This window comes from Danio rerio, chromosome 8 (assembly GCF_049306965.1).
Source record: "Danio rerio strain Tuebingen ecotype United States chromosome 8, GRCz12tu, whole genome shotgun sequence".
Lineage (NCBI taxonomy): Eukaryota > Metazoa > Chordata > Actinopteri > Cypriniformes > Danionidae > Danio > Danio rerio.
Genome location: NC_133183.1, coordinates 9859580 through 9875025, shown reverse-complemented (window position 1 = coordinate 9875025; position 15446 = coordinate 9859580). Strand labels below are relative to the sequence as shown.

At 35.8% G+C, this 15446-nt stretch overlaps 1 protein-coding gene across 6 annotated transcripts in view; it reads right to left on the bottom strand.

Moving 5' to 3' along the window:
- The window catches only part of srpk3 (SRSF protein kinase 3), a 49477-nt gene that overhangs the window by 18709 nt on the left and 15322 nt on the right, over positions 1-15446 (bottom strand). For 5 of the 6 annotated variants that reach the window (XR_012384087.1, XR_012384086.1, XR_012384085.1 and 2 more), the window contains exons 7-9: positions 14975-15081; positions 13089-13254; positions 8629-8654 (exon numbers count right to left, since the gene is read on the bottom strand). Coding sequence is in view for 2 of the 6 variants with exons in the window: in XM_689881.11 (XP_694973.8) it covers positions 8629-8654; positions 13089-13254; positions 14975-15081 (299 nt within the window). In the remaining 4 variants the exon portion in view is untranslated. The remainder of the gene's footprint in view (positions 1-8628; positions 8655-13088; positions 13255-14974; positions 15082-15446) is intronic. The other variant, XR_012384088.1, reaches the window with a different exon arrangement.

The following is a 15446-nucleotide window of genomic DNA, read 5'->3' as shown; positions in this document are numbered from 1 at the left end:
AATATAAATAGTAAGCTGTATATCAACTAAAGTCAAGCAAGTGCAAGCTATACTGTCTGCTGGAGATACTGCTCAGAGTCTGTAGAAAACTGGCAAACTTTAAAATGCAACAGAGATACAAGGTGTTTTAAAGCTATAAACCTTTTTATGATATCCATTAGCCTCTAATTCAACATCTCAGAACATTTACAGGTGAATAGAAGATTAAGAGCAAAGTGATGTGCAGAAGAAATCACTAAGTCTAAACATAGTCAAATTAAAATATGTCCTAATAAAAAGGCGAACAGCAGTTTAGCAGACCTAAAACGCATTTTGAGTTGAGACGGTAATGTTGTATTATTAGTATTCAAATTACTTATAGTATTATCATGGTTAGCACTGTCGCCTCACAGCAAAAAGGTCACTTGTTCGAGTCCGGGCTGGGCCAGCTGGCATTACTGTGGAGTAGGCTTGGGCGATATTACGGTATTATGGTATACCGCGGGATCTAAAAATAGCAACGGTGTCAGTTTCAATACCGTTATACCGTCATAAAGTATTAAATATCCTTTATTTAATGCCTAAAAAACGTGTGTGTGGTTGTCATCACGGGACAGTGTGGAGGAGAGAGATAGAGGAAGAGGGAGGGGGAGAGGGTGAGAGGGAGAGAGGGACAGGGAGAGATGACGTGACGTGTCGCGCTTCAAAGTGTCCTGCAGTTTGGCAGTTTAGACTGAACAGAAGTGAGATGTGGTTAATATGAACGAGAGGTCTGCATTAGAGCTGAAGATCTTTGCCCGAACCCGGCGAGACCCGAAAAAATCCAAATCCCTGCATTAAAGTCCATCCCTGCAAAGGTGAAACAAATTATGACGAAGTAGTAAAAAAAAGAGAATTTTGACGGCGGTCAAGCCAGTCAGAAAGAGCGGTTATTCCAGCCGCAGGTATTTAGCGGTCGCTCATACACTGCGTATTACGGTAGAGCCCTAAACCGCAAGCTGACAGGTAAAATGACGAGGCCACTCGCTACCCTGAAACTACGGTCATGGAAAATTAAATGGATGTTCCTGACTGGTATAAGATGAATAAACAATCCTACCCAAAACTTGCAAAATCAGCCGGATCAGAACTCTGCATCTCGGCCTGTAGCAGTAGCAGTGAAACGGTGTTCAGTGCTGCTGGACGCACATGAGCGCAGGACTGCGCTAAAGCCAGTGGATTTAATAATGTTCCTCCACAAACACACGTAGCCTAATCTTGGTGAGTAAAGGGTTTTAAATTATAAATAAATATTAATTAAACCATATAATCATAATGTAGACAGAGTATACAGACTAATGGTGGCATTATTCTTTTAATATTCAGCTTCAATTTAGTTACTGCCAAAATACCCGTCATCATTTAGAGTTTATTTGATTTGTTAAGCAAGATTTCTTTTCATTGGTGCGTTGGCCAATTTAAAGGCTAAGTGCATGTAGACCTATAGAGTGCTGAGATGTTACGATGTTACAGAGGACTTATTTTATTTCTTTGTTCCAACTTTCAAGTGGGATATAGTCTACGTTTGTTACGAATAAATGCTGTTAAAACATATAAATGACTCATTCTTGAAAAAATGCATTAGAGCTGTAAGGGCTCGGGCTTTATAAAGCTGTCAATCAAAATGTACGTGTCGGACTCGAGTCGGGACCTATCGGGTATAATTTTTATGGCCCGATTACAGCTCTCTGCATTCCCGCGGGAGCCGGACAGATTTCTTACGGTGTGGGAGTAAATTTCTGAATAAATCGCGGGAGAGATGTGTGTGTGTTTGTGTAAGACAGAGAAAGTCTCTCTGTCTGTCTCTCTGTCTCTCTGTCTCTCTCTCTCTCTCTCTCTCTCTCTCTCTCTCTCTGCCAGAGGTCGCATATAAGGTATTCAGTTTCTGAATGGTTTAGGCTCAAGCCAACAGTTTGGTGACGCTGTCTGAGCCTTACGTCATAATTTTTTTTATTACGCCGGTAATACCGGATACCGGGGTAAAATATGGAGGCGGTTTGACGGTCTCAAAATTTGGACACCGCCCAAGCCTACTGTGGAGTTTCTACATGGGTTTCCCCCACAGTCCATAGACTTGTTTCCCAGCACTGGGTTGCAGCTGGAAGGGCATCTGTTGTGTAAAACATATGCTGCATAAGTTGGCAGTTCATACCACTGTGGTGACCCCTGATGAATAAAGGGACTAAGCTGAAGGTAAATGAATGCATGAAAAGTATTGTTGTCAACCACTGTTTACGTAGAAAAGGTAATATTAGTAGTATTTTTATAATAATAATTCCTTATTTTAACTCCATGCCATTATATTTATTAAAATAACAATAATAAAAATTAATATGATTGCTACTATCATAATTATAATAATCATTAATACTATTATGATTAATGGCATGTTTGTGTGGGTATTTGTAAATGAATGATGGCTTCTGTAGCTGATGATGATTATAATATGATAATAATGCAATACAACAACAATACATTTGGGTTCAGACATTACATTTTTAATAACTTGTATCTGATATTTAAAATAAACTAAACAAAGAAAAATATATATAATCATACTAATAAATAATAATATAATAGTTCTATTATTATTTTATCATATTACTGCATAATACTAAGCTGCTCGATATAGAAAAAAAGTGAACATTTCAATATTTTTAATTTCGCAATATTTATACAGTTGAAGTCTGAATTATTAGCCCCCCTGAATTTTTAGCTCCCGTTTATTTTTTTTCAACACATTTCTAAACATATTAGTTTTAATAACTCATTTCTAATAGCTGAATTCTTTTGTCTTTGCCATGATGACAGTAAATAATATTTGACTAGATTTTTTTTCAAGACACTTCTATACAGCTTAAAGTGACATTTAAAGGCTTAACTAGGTTAATTAAGTTAACAAGGCAGGTTAGGGTAAATAGGCAAGTTATTGTTTCATGGTGGTTTGTTCTGTAGATTATCAAAAAAAATATAAAGCTTAAAGGGGCTAATAATTTTGAATTATTTATTTTTTAAAATGAAAAACTGCTTTTATTTTAGCCAAAATAAAACAAATAAGTCTTTCTCCAGAAGAAAAAATATCATCAGACATACTGTGAACATTTCTTTGCTCTGATAAACATCATTTGAAAAATATTTTAAAAAGTTATAATAATAATAATAATAATTTTTCTAATAATTCTTTCAGACTTCAACTGTACATATTGCGATTTGAATACAAATTCCCTTAATATCTCTATTTGGAAAGAATTTATCATGTTAGATCAACTGCAATGATTCTGCAGTGGGAGTGCATCTCCATAAAATCTAATAAACAACCTGTAAAATTTGGGGATCCACCAACACATTTTCGTTGTTGTTTGTGCTGATTGCAGTGTGTTTCTGTATTTGCATGTGTTGTGAGTATTTTCTAAAAATACATAGATTAGTATATTCTACAAATACATAGATTAGACAATAGTATTCAAGTACAGTAACTGACTGCTAAAAATAATTCAACGCAATTAATTGTAGTTAAGCTCACAAATGGTTCAATTTCTTAAACCTGAATGCTTTTAAAGTCATTATAAATTAACAGCCATCAAAAACACATGCAAATAATAAATTCTAATACAAACTCAACATTGCATATCCTGTGATGTGACTATTGTGAAAGATCACAGTGACATCGATGCGGAAACCATATATTGTGCAGCCCTAAATAATATTATTTAATATTATACTATTATTACACAAAATAAAAAAACACATGCCAGTCTTTTCCACGAAAACAACTGCAAGCTGATACTTCTGATATATCTTCTTTTTTTACTTTCAACATTTCTCACGTCAGTGGCGGAGACGATATTGCCTTTTTCATCTCATTTATATTCATAAGAGAGGCAAATGTGACAGTAATTCGTGAAATCACTCTCAACCATGCAGAGGTGGAGGCTGAAATAAGAAAAGCGCAGCGGATCTCCGTCTGCCTGTCAGGACGTGAGAAAAGATAATGCAGCTGTCTGAGAACAGCTTACCGCACTGCTCTTTTCTCATTTCTGAAACAGTCACTTTCAACTTTTCTTCTAACGAACAAAAGACGGAAATGAGTCGGAAATGCAGGATGATCAGATGAAAGCTGGTTTAACGCTCCAGCATGCAAACACCTCTGAAAGGTCTAATAATGTTAGTGCAGAGAGTTAACGGTGTGAAATCAACACATCTGTGGGACGGCACAAAGCAGCAAGACCAAATCCACTGACTGGGGAAACAGAAAGAAATGTTTTCTCTTTGCGCACGGCATTTAAATACACATGATGAGATTAGTTGTTGTTGCCTGCTTAGTAGGGCTGGGTAACAATTCAGATTCAAATGATTTACGTAGATTCTTCATTCATTTGAATGAACCCAGATTTAGTAACAAATACTTGATAATTGTAAGAGTGATCAATGAACACTTTATTAGGTTTATGGGTACATTAAAACAGAATCTATCTCTCTATTTTCAAAGTAATTCAGTAGTTTTTTTAATGTTAAAGACCACTTTTATTACAGTTGGGTCGATAGACGATGCTATCGTCCATCGCCGATGGCCGATAGACATCACAATGCTGAGCGGGCATCGTGATCTGTTCTAGTCAATAAAAAATATATATAATTATTATTTTAAAGGAGGTAACTAATAATGACCTTTGCAGTTCACTTTTTTTTTTAAATACATATTTTTAATTCCAGCCAAGCTAAAGGGAATAAGACTTTCTCTAGAAAATAAAATTAATAAACCCTTTTCACATTTCCGGGCTTCTCAGTAGCAGAAGTAGTCATAGTTGGGAAAACTTAGAGCGCAGTGAATGGGAGAGTACAACAAATAATTTAAAAAAATATCTTATTTGTTCAAATGATAAAAGAAAAACTCCACGGTGATGTTAGAAAAACATTAAAGACATTGGGCTCTATTTTGACGGCCCATGCGCAGAGCGCAAAACGCAGGGCGCAAACGCTTTCAGTGCGTGTCAGAACACATTTTTGCTTATTTACGGACGGTAAAAATCCGCTTTGCGCCAAGGCTCATGGTCTAAAAGGGTTGAGTTTATTTTCTTAATGAGATATAGGTGTGTTTTGAGAATAAACCAATCAGAGTCTCATCTCCCATTCCCTTTAAGAGCCAGCAACGTCGCGCCATAAGCGCATTCGCTATTTACAGGACGTAAAGTAAGTCTAAGTGAAAAAAATGAGCATTTCACAAGCAAACAGTTATCAGTTAACAGTTTTTTAACAGAAAACAGTTAAACAGAGAATCTACCGCGCAAGAATGACAGATAATGGATCTACTTTCACTTTCGCTCTTGGATAGGGAAACCTTTACGCACAGACATCAATTAGTCTATAAATAATTAATTTCGTTCGTTAAGCGCAAATATTTTTTCAAAACTATTTCTAAATTCAGTTCTAATTTCCAGCAAATGAATAAATGAACAATAATAACGAAGTGTGTTCAAAAACCTGAGTTATATCCTAAAACACATGCTGTGCCCCATATGCTCTAAAACCATACAGGTGGGCAAATCTAAGCTTGTTTTTAATAAAACAAATATAAATATGGATATAATAAATAATACTGCTAATAATAATAACATTATACAAAAGCAAATTGTTATGAATGAACTGAAAAAGCCTCCCGAGATGAAGAAGACATAAAAGCAGTGGTTTTTCATATTTATGTAGGCTAGAAAATAATATTTTTTGTAATATTTAAATCCTTTATATTTATATCCTATATCTATTATTATTATATCCTATATATATCCTTAATATAAATTTTTTTTCATATGTAAAGATATTTGTCTATTGCTCTCTTGTGCGTATTAAGCAGTGTGTAAGCGAGGCGCAACTCTGCGCTGGAGTTTAGACCGGGTTAGTTTTGGTCTAATGAAAAATCTATTTTAGTTTCTCAAAATAGCAACGCGCCAGCAGTGCGCCTCAGAACGCCTTCCTTTTTAGAACAGATATGGGCGCACCTATGGGCGCACATATGAGCGCAAATGCATTTGCTATTTAAACAGCGTAGCGCAACGCCTCAAAACGACTCTTGCGCCAAGCTGAAACTACCAAACAAGAATTGCGCCGCTCCTTGCGTCGGGTGTATGATAGGGCCCATTGTGTGACATTGATAATGGCAGCCAGAGGAGAGAACGTCAACTTTACTGTCTTGTCCTATAGACGCTGCATTAGAAATGCCTCGCACAAGCGCTAACTTGATTATTTGTAATTTGAAGCAAAGATGATATGATTCATACATAAATACATATAAATGTTCATACGATTTTTTAAAAATTAAACCAATAAAACTTAAGGATTTAAGATGCTGATGACCGTTAAATGCATCATAAAGCCTGATTTATACTTTCGCCGGGCGCCAAGTGGCGGGCCTCCACTGATTGTATGCGCACCTCACGAAACTGACGAGGCTTTTATACTTGACGTGTTTGCCGTTGTGATGTTCTTTAAAATGACAGGGACAATGACAAGTCAGACGGATAAACAGAGAAGTAGAACATTTCCGGAACTACATCATATCATTAATATAATTTAATATATTTAAACTGATTATTTTATAAATTATTTTAATGATTATAAAGATTTTTATAACCAATCAAGATTTTTTTAAATCAAACTTTGATGCATCACCTTTTCAATCTACAGTTCTGTCTATTAAAGTTTATTAACATGTTACTGACAACAGAACATGGTTTGCTCTAAAATATTTATTTTTATTATGGCAAGAATAAAAGCAAAAAAGTACACTTGCTAAAAAATACAGACAGTTTTTTTTTTATTTAATCCACTCCACAATTCACATTACTGTCTGGCTAGTTTGTGTTTTACTGATATGCTAAAAAGGTAATGATGGTACAACATTCCCGACCAATATCACTAATAAAGCCTAGAAAAATAGGCCATCAGAATATTAGTAAACTGATTCTTTTGCAGTTATCAAAGAAATAATTTGTTAATTCATTTTAGTTTTGTTGCTATTTAATTGTTTTAAATTCAAAATGGTAATATATACATCAGTGTTAAACATATGAACGGTGAAAAAACATATTCTGTAATTGTGTATTAAAACCACCTGCTCCGTCGTACCGCCATGGCCTCTCTTTTTGGTTAACAAACGTATCCCTCAGGTTTTTCCAAACTTTTACAAAAACTGTCCTCCTTTCCCACTGCTGGTGCAATGTCTAGCCTAGAATTTTTGTCCATCTTGTTCTCCCTATAATCACGCATGGACTGATCATAAAAATGTCTGTACAGATGTACCTGTACAAAATCTCGTTAAAGTGATTCATATTCAACTCAAATGAAACAGCCCCACACGAACTGTTCACTCGAATCTCAAAAAAAAATTGTGCGCTCCACCAGCTGAAATCATGTCGCACGCACCCAACGCGAACCTCCGCAAACACATCGATGACGTCACATTCGTCGGGCGCACTCAAGCGAACTAGCAGACACGTAGAGTATAAAACAGGCTTAACAAGATTGTGAAAAGGGTCTATAGGAAATACTGTGAAAAATGTGCTTTCTCGGTTAAACATCACTTGGGAAATATTTCAAAATGACATTTTCAATTGAAGGCTAACAATGTTGTCTTAACCTGAATATAAGCAAAACAAATAATCTGATAAAACAGACATTATTATATCTAGCATGCATCTTCTGACACACTTGTTTGTATCACATGCTTAGAAAATTCTTAGAATACAGAATATATACACAGTTGAAGTCAAAATTATTCGCCCTCCTGTGTTTTTTTTATTTTTTATATTTCCTAAAAATGTATAACAGAGGACGGAATTTTTCACAGTATTTCCTATAATATTTTTTCTTGTGGAGAAAGTTTTATTTGTTTTATTTCGGCTAGAATAAAAGCTTTTAATTTAAAGCTTTTCAAGTTTTTAATTTTTTATAAAACCATTTTAAGGATAATATTATTAGCCCATTTAAGCTATATTTTTTTCCAATAGTCTACAGAACAAACCATTGTCATACAATGACTTGCCTAATTACCCTAACTTGCCTAACTAACCTAGTTAAGCCTAGTTAATATTGCACTTTAAGCTGAATACTAGTGTCTTGACAAATATCTAGTACAATATTATGTACTGTCATCATGGCAAATATAAAAGAAATCGGTAATAAGAAATGAGTTATTAAACTATTATGTTTAAAATGTGTTGAAAGAATCTTCTCTCCGTTAAACAGAAATTGGGGAAAATCAGGGAGCTAATAATTCAGGAAGGCGAATAATTCTGACTTCAACTATATCTAAACAATAAATAATCATTGCAACATCAAACTGAGCACTTTACACAAGCAATTAACCTAATTTGTTTTTTGCCCAGCCCTACTGCTTAATTTAGCATAGCTAATATAGTGTTTTCCCATATCAGTGGACCTGACCCTGGCTGTAGAGAGGTGCCCCTTACTCAGTGCTTCATGCCTGTGAATCTACTGTACATAGGCAGGGGTGGGTTAGGGGACAGCAGGCAGATTATAACAGTCAAACGGGTCATTTTCACCAGGACAAACTACATCCTCTCTGAATTTCAGCAGGCACAACTCTGAACGTACCTGTTTTTCCCTTGGGGCCGTGCTAACTGCCGTCAGAACAGAAGAGGAAAGAGGAAAGGGACAGAAAAACCACAATGATAATAATTATAATAATTAAAAATAAAAAAAACAGAGAAAGAAAAGATAGGACACCAGTTAGAAAGCAAACAAACGACAGAGAAGAAATGAGAAATGATTGGCATATTCACCACAGAAGCAGAGGAGAAATGGCGACCAGCATGCAAATCAATTTAACGGCACATTTCTAGTTAAGTCAAAGCTAAAAAACACATCCTGTCTCACTACTTATCTTTAATAACTTTAAAAGTAACCCCTAATATATGAACTCGACTTAATTGTTGAGAAAAAAAAAGATAATGTCCACAGGATGAAAAATCTGCAAGAAAAAGATAGGCTGTCCTTAAGGTTGGAAATATAGCACTGCAGCAACAAATTGGTAAAATCCACTAATAATGAAATTGACAAATTTAAAAGGGACACTTCACTCATCATTTACTCATCTTCTACTTGTTCCGAGCGTGTTTTAGATTTTGTTTAAAAAAAAAATAATAAAAAAACTCATAAAAGATTAGAACCACTTGAGTGTGAGCAAATGATGAGGAAATTTTCATTTTGGGCTAAACTATCCCTTTTTGTAAAAAGTTATTTTTTTCCTAGAAGGTTTGCTTAATAGGTCTGGGTGATATGGCAAAAAATATTACCTTAATTTTTTTCATATCAGTCAATATCGATAATTATCATAATCTTTACATCAAATCTTTATTACCTTTAAAGGATTTTCAGCATGTCAATCGCTTTGTGCTGCTAATTTAACACATTTTGTGAAATATTTTAGCTGTCTGACAATGTAAATAATAAAATAATAAACAAAGTAATCTTAATTCAGCATTTACTGTTCAAGTTTTCAACAACTAAATACATTACCTACAAGTTATTGGATATTATTGTTCAACATTAGAAAAAAACTAAAACAGGTTTGAAACAAGTAAAAGGTTAGTTAATGGTGACAGAATTTCCAGTTTTGGAAGAACTGTCCTTTTAATGGTGAGCATGGTGAATTTACGGTGAAATATCCTTTGCTATATTTTATTTAGGGATGCTAAGGATTACTTGATGATCTACTGATTGTCAATAACTCTTTAATTGATAGACCTTATTGATGATTAAGCTTGGACATTTAAAGGTTTAGTTATGCTTTGCGCTGTGAGACACGTCTATGCACTACATAATCATGTGTGTGCAGTTTACCTTGCTTATGCAGTCTCTCTCTTGACATCGCATATTGCGGGATGCATAAAAAAACCTGTTATGCGCAGATCTCGGTTATCCGCGGGTGTTTTAACCATTTTTATCTCACAGACTGGCACGAATAGGCCCATACAGACTCTCATTTTATAAATCGCACATCACGGGCGACATCCGAGCAACATCTCCATTCACTCAACGAGTTTCTGAGCTCTCTCATCCTTCGGAGAGGGTTTATTCTTCTGAGTAAACCTGAGAATACTATCAGTGCTGCGAATAGTTTGTAAAAACTGTCTATGTCATGCTGCTCAAACTGCTTGATTAAATAAATTAAACTGATACCGTGAAAACAGTCAGATGGATTGTTTTGGCGTTAAAGGGCCATGAAACCCCCTCGTTTCAGCAGGGTGTTTTCACACCTCTACTTTGGAAAAAGTCAGAAAAGTGGGCGTGTCCAGCTCTGTTTAGGGGGGAGTGTCGGAGGAACTAAAGTGGGATGGTGTGGGAGTGTCTATTTGGGCACGCGCGAGTTTCAGTCAAAATACACACACATGAGAAAGTGATGGTGTTTAACCTACATGGACATCTGTAGTCGAATTATTTGCCAAATTATTAAATGTTGGACTTTAACAGCAGTTTGGCTCTTTCATTCAGGGAATTCATTCATGCCCCTCGCGACAAACGCGATATTTGATTCGAGGATCTGGTCTAAGCGTGTATTTTTCATGCAATGTTTGATATCGCACGGCGAATGAGAGAAAAAAAACTCAGCATTTCCCGGAAACTTAGATGCACACGGCAGGTAGCGTCAGAAAGCCGCGTGTGTTATTCCGGTCACAAAATGTGGTGCTATGTTTGCACTCAGTGCAATAGTTAACTTAATTCGATACGAACAAACTGAATAAACAAAGAGCACTGGTCGCTCACTTACCAAATCTGTAGAGACAGGACAATCACCAGCAACTAGAGCCACGTCTTTATGAAGAGGAGACTAACGTTACAAGCGAATCCGGATTTCAGCGTTTGCAGATGAGAACAGCTCAGGTAACGTTAAACAATGTTCCTCCTTAGACACGTAACGTTAAGTTATTGTTGTCGAGCGTCGCGTACACCGTTAATCCACACGTGATCCAGCTGAGCTCTCACAGAGAGAAAATGAAAACGAAACTTAACGGCAGCAAACTATAAAAGCAACACTTCACGCTTGTTTTGCCAACACAAAAGGGCGTCTCTGTGGCGTAAACACGGTGACGCTAATGAATATTAATGAAGTTGCACAATAGAGCACGCTGATTGGTTTGAACCAAGCCTTACTCATGCATTAATGCATCACACTGTAAGACGTAATAAGACACACTCTGGCTCAGATGTCCAGTCTGCACGCTGGAATACAGGCTATTATGTCATGACCGTGACGCAGCTTCAAAAATTCGTTTCAAACAGGAAGTACGAATTTGCTTGAAATAACGCAAAAACAACCAATTTACACTTTTTAGTGAAATATAGGTGTCCTAATAGAGTTTTTAGCAGCGTGGGACACATATACGACTGTCAACAGCTCAAAAAATGTGTTTTGGTGTTTCGTGACCCTTTAAAGCATGTACCTATAGCGGACGTTTTTTAAAGCGCATCCCCTCAGATGTTACTCGTTCTTCTTGTTTATGTTGTAAATAACTGACCAACGAAATATACATCACAATAAAGTTAAACATTATACAAAACAAGATTTGTTGCAAAAAGTCAAAAAATCTTAGTTCGTGCCCTTCTTAAACAACTGCGGGTGGATGATGTTTTGCTCCGTGTAAAATAAGGATTTAATTAATGATCCACTGTTGTGAACGTCTGTCGTATATTTGCTGCATTTTTAATATGTCATTATTTTTAAGATTTTGTCTTTAGTATCTGATTTCTCCTCAGTGATTATGTCCTTTAAATATATAAAGACAATACTTGTATTACAGATTTTAAAGAAAATATCTTAATATTAAAAAGGAAACATAAGCTTGACAACAAAAGATCCTATCAATGTCGTAAGAAATTTTTTTTCTCACAAGGCACGGCTTTTGAAAATGATGACATGAAACTCTGCTGGGTAGTTGCGCTGGTTTACTAAAACGTGTTTGTGTCTGTAATTACTTAGCACTGTTACTGTTTTAAATGATGAAGCAGCTGTGTGATGTTGCCTGCTTTTAAAGGCACGAGTCGTCTGCACAGTTTGCAGTGCATATTGTTTTGTGTCAGATTGCAAAAAACTATGTAACTGAATACTACTTAAGTCTAGCAACGTTATGCAAAGTACGTATAATTGTCATTATTGTTTTATTGAAAAAATAATTATCGTGATAATTATCGTTATGGAATTATCACCCAGCCCCACTTAATAATTGAATTAATAAAGTATAATAAAGTTGTTGTCAACTAACTAACAGATAGCACACCATGTATTTTTGGTTTAGACCAGGGATCCTCAAATTATATTATTTTACACTTTAGAAAAAATGCATCTGGCAGGGAACAAATAATGAATCAATGTCTGAATTTGACACATCAGCATCAAATTTTGTAATTAAAACATTCTTTAAAAGGCATTTTCAACACAATGTACAAGGTAAACTGTATCTAATAAACATATCAACTATATTTGTGCAGGTTCACTTACATTTTGCTAAACCCCAAAAAATATTTTTTAAATGTACATTTTGTCATCTTGATACTACAAACCTGATAAGTGTGAACATCCTTAAATGTGTGCTTTTGTCATTGTTTGTTCAAACACTGCTCTACAAAACTCAGGACAATTAACACCGGAGGTGAACCTGCACTAATAAATTTGACATTTTTATTAAATACAATTTACTTTGTACTTTGTATTGATAAAATGCATTTTAAAGAGTGTTTATTGTTCCAGGCCTAGAATATTTGTTTTCAACTGTACGATCATTTAGTTTGAATGAAATCAAATCAAATCAGAAATAATTATTATTCTAATTATTGATTATCATAACTCGCAGGCTGAAATCTGAGTATCACTGGCTTCCACAAAGTTGTTGATTTTATATCAAATGTATTTTTTATGCATCAATAATTTGATGTAAATTAATATTATGCATCAATGCATTAAATGAGTCATGTTTGAACGCTACACAAGTCTCTTTTAATAATATGGTGAGCCTGAGGTGTGTCACACACTTAAAAAAAAAAAAAAATAACAGTACCAGAGGATCCAGAGGGAGGCGGAGCTCCGGCCTTCTGCCATATCGTGGCCTCTGCCGCTAGCCGTCTCACATACACCTCGTTCACCTCCAGAAGGATATTCTCTGGCTTTATGTCTGTATGGATGATCTTGCATTTCGTGTGCAAGTAATCCAGGCCCTCCAGAACCTGCAAGAGAGAAACAAGACATGCCTGACTCACTCTAAAGAAGCTGTTATGTACCAAAACAAGTCTGAGAAATTGCCATTTGCTATTTGACAGGACATTCTTAAAGCCCCACTATACTTTCAATGAGAGTACATATACAGTACCAGTTATGCCATTCGATGTCTGTCCGTAGCAAACAGACGATTTTGTAATATTGTGGTGGTGCTTCTCGTGGAGAAGGCCGATTGCCAGATGTTTATAAAACAGTTTGTCTGGCCTTTTGATCTGGCTATAAATGGCTTTGTTTTGCAAAGACACTTCATTCCACTCACATTTAATCAATCTTCTTGTTTATTTCATAAATAATTGACCAACAGGGGAGCACGGTGGCTCAGTGGTTAGCACTGTTGCCTCACAGCAAGAAGGTCGCTGGTTCGAGTCCCAGCTGTCTCAATTGGCATTTCTGTGTGGAGTTTGCATGTTCTCCCCGTGTTGGCGTGGGTTTCCTCCAAGTGCTCTGGTTTCACCACAGTCCAAAAACATACGCTTAAGGTGAATTGGCTAAACAAAATTGTATGAAACTGTCGGAATGTGAGAGTGTATGGGTGTTTCCCAGTACTAGGCTGCACTGGAAGGGTATACGCTGCATAAAACATATTATGGAATAATAGACGTTTTGTTCCACTGTGGCTTAGTCTCTTATTTATCATGGGCTGCCAAAGTTAAATGACCAACAAAAAAATCAATCAATATTAAGATACAAACTAAATTTGTTCCAATAAAAATGTATGAAGTGGTCAACAATTCTCTTCTTTCGGTGTAATGCCATCAGGTTTACCATGCTTTTATCTCATTGTGGCTTTGTCCAGAATATTCTTATTTATATAATGTATCTTTATGTACTTATCTTGACATTTTATTTTCCTATTTCCAATGGGTCCGTTATTGTCGGTAATGCATCACCTTCGTAACATCTCCTTAAATTGACCTCACGTTGCTCTGTGCTTTTTTAAAACCCATTCCTGATCGCTGGGTCTTGTGTTTTTAGAAGCAAAGACACATTGAATGTGAATGAGCACACATACAGAATTAGGGGTGCACTACTTTTCTATTTTTTGTCAATGTAAACGCGCTTGATGGGCATGTTTGACCAATACGCTCATGTCTCGCATATTTTAAAGCACATGAGTGCCACGTTTTTATAGTGTTGTGTCAAGTTGAAAGATCTTTAACTTTAACATCCAGCGTAGCTCATCACTGTCAGATCCAAAAGCAGTGGACCAATCAGAAAAGCTTGGAGGCGGGGCAAGCATTGAGAGCTTCTGTTTACAGTAGACAACTGTTTTATTTACCACTATATTATGACGGAGGAGGTGCTCATTGTGACTTTGTCCATAATATCTTGATATATTTGATATATCTCTTGATATCCTCAGGTGTTTATCATAACATACTGTTTTACTATTTCTAATGGGTCCGTTATTTTCATTATTACTTCACATCATAGTCACATGGACTTCACATGGACCTCGTGCTGTGCTTTTTTAAAGCCCACCGCGTCTCGCGTTTTAAAAAGCAAAGATGTGTGAACGAGCCCTTACACATTTACAACCCCACCTACTGCAGAAGGGGGATGTTTGACAGTATACTGTCACTCAGCCTTTTTAAACTCCTTTTTTGACCATAAATGAAAAATTAAAACAAAAGTATAGCGGGGCCTTCAATGTAAACATTGTCTTACCTGTCGAAGAATGCTTTTCACACAGATCAGAGGCAGACCCATGTAATTGGATTTGATGATCCATTTTAACAGCTGGTGACCGAGAACCTCAAGAACCATACACACATCTGAGAGGTGAAGGAGTCAAGAACGGGTACCGTGATTATTAAACTATAAAAAGACATGAAGCTGATGAGTTTTATTCACTTATTAAATTTAGATTGATCGAATTTGTTTCTAGAAATAGTCTTATATAACATTGTTGGATTGTTGCATTTACATTTGATTACATTTAAAAAGACCAATTAAAAGGGATCATGTCGATTCATAAAATGAAACAACATAAGAGACTCTCTTCAAGCATCTTTCCAAAACATCTGGCAACCTTTTCTAGTTATTTGTTGAAAAACACTTCCAAAAAATGCAGAATTGTGAGTTTTTTCTCTCAGTGTAATTGATAGCTTATGTCTGATGGGTAAATGGGTGGGTTTGA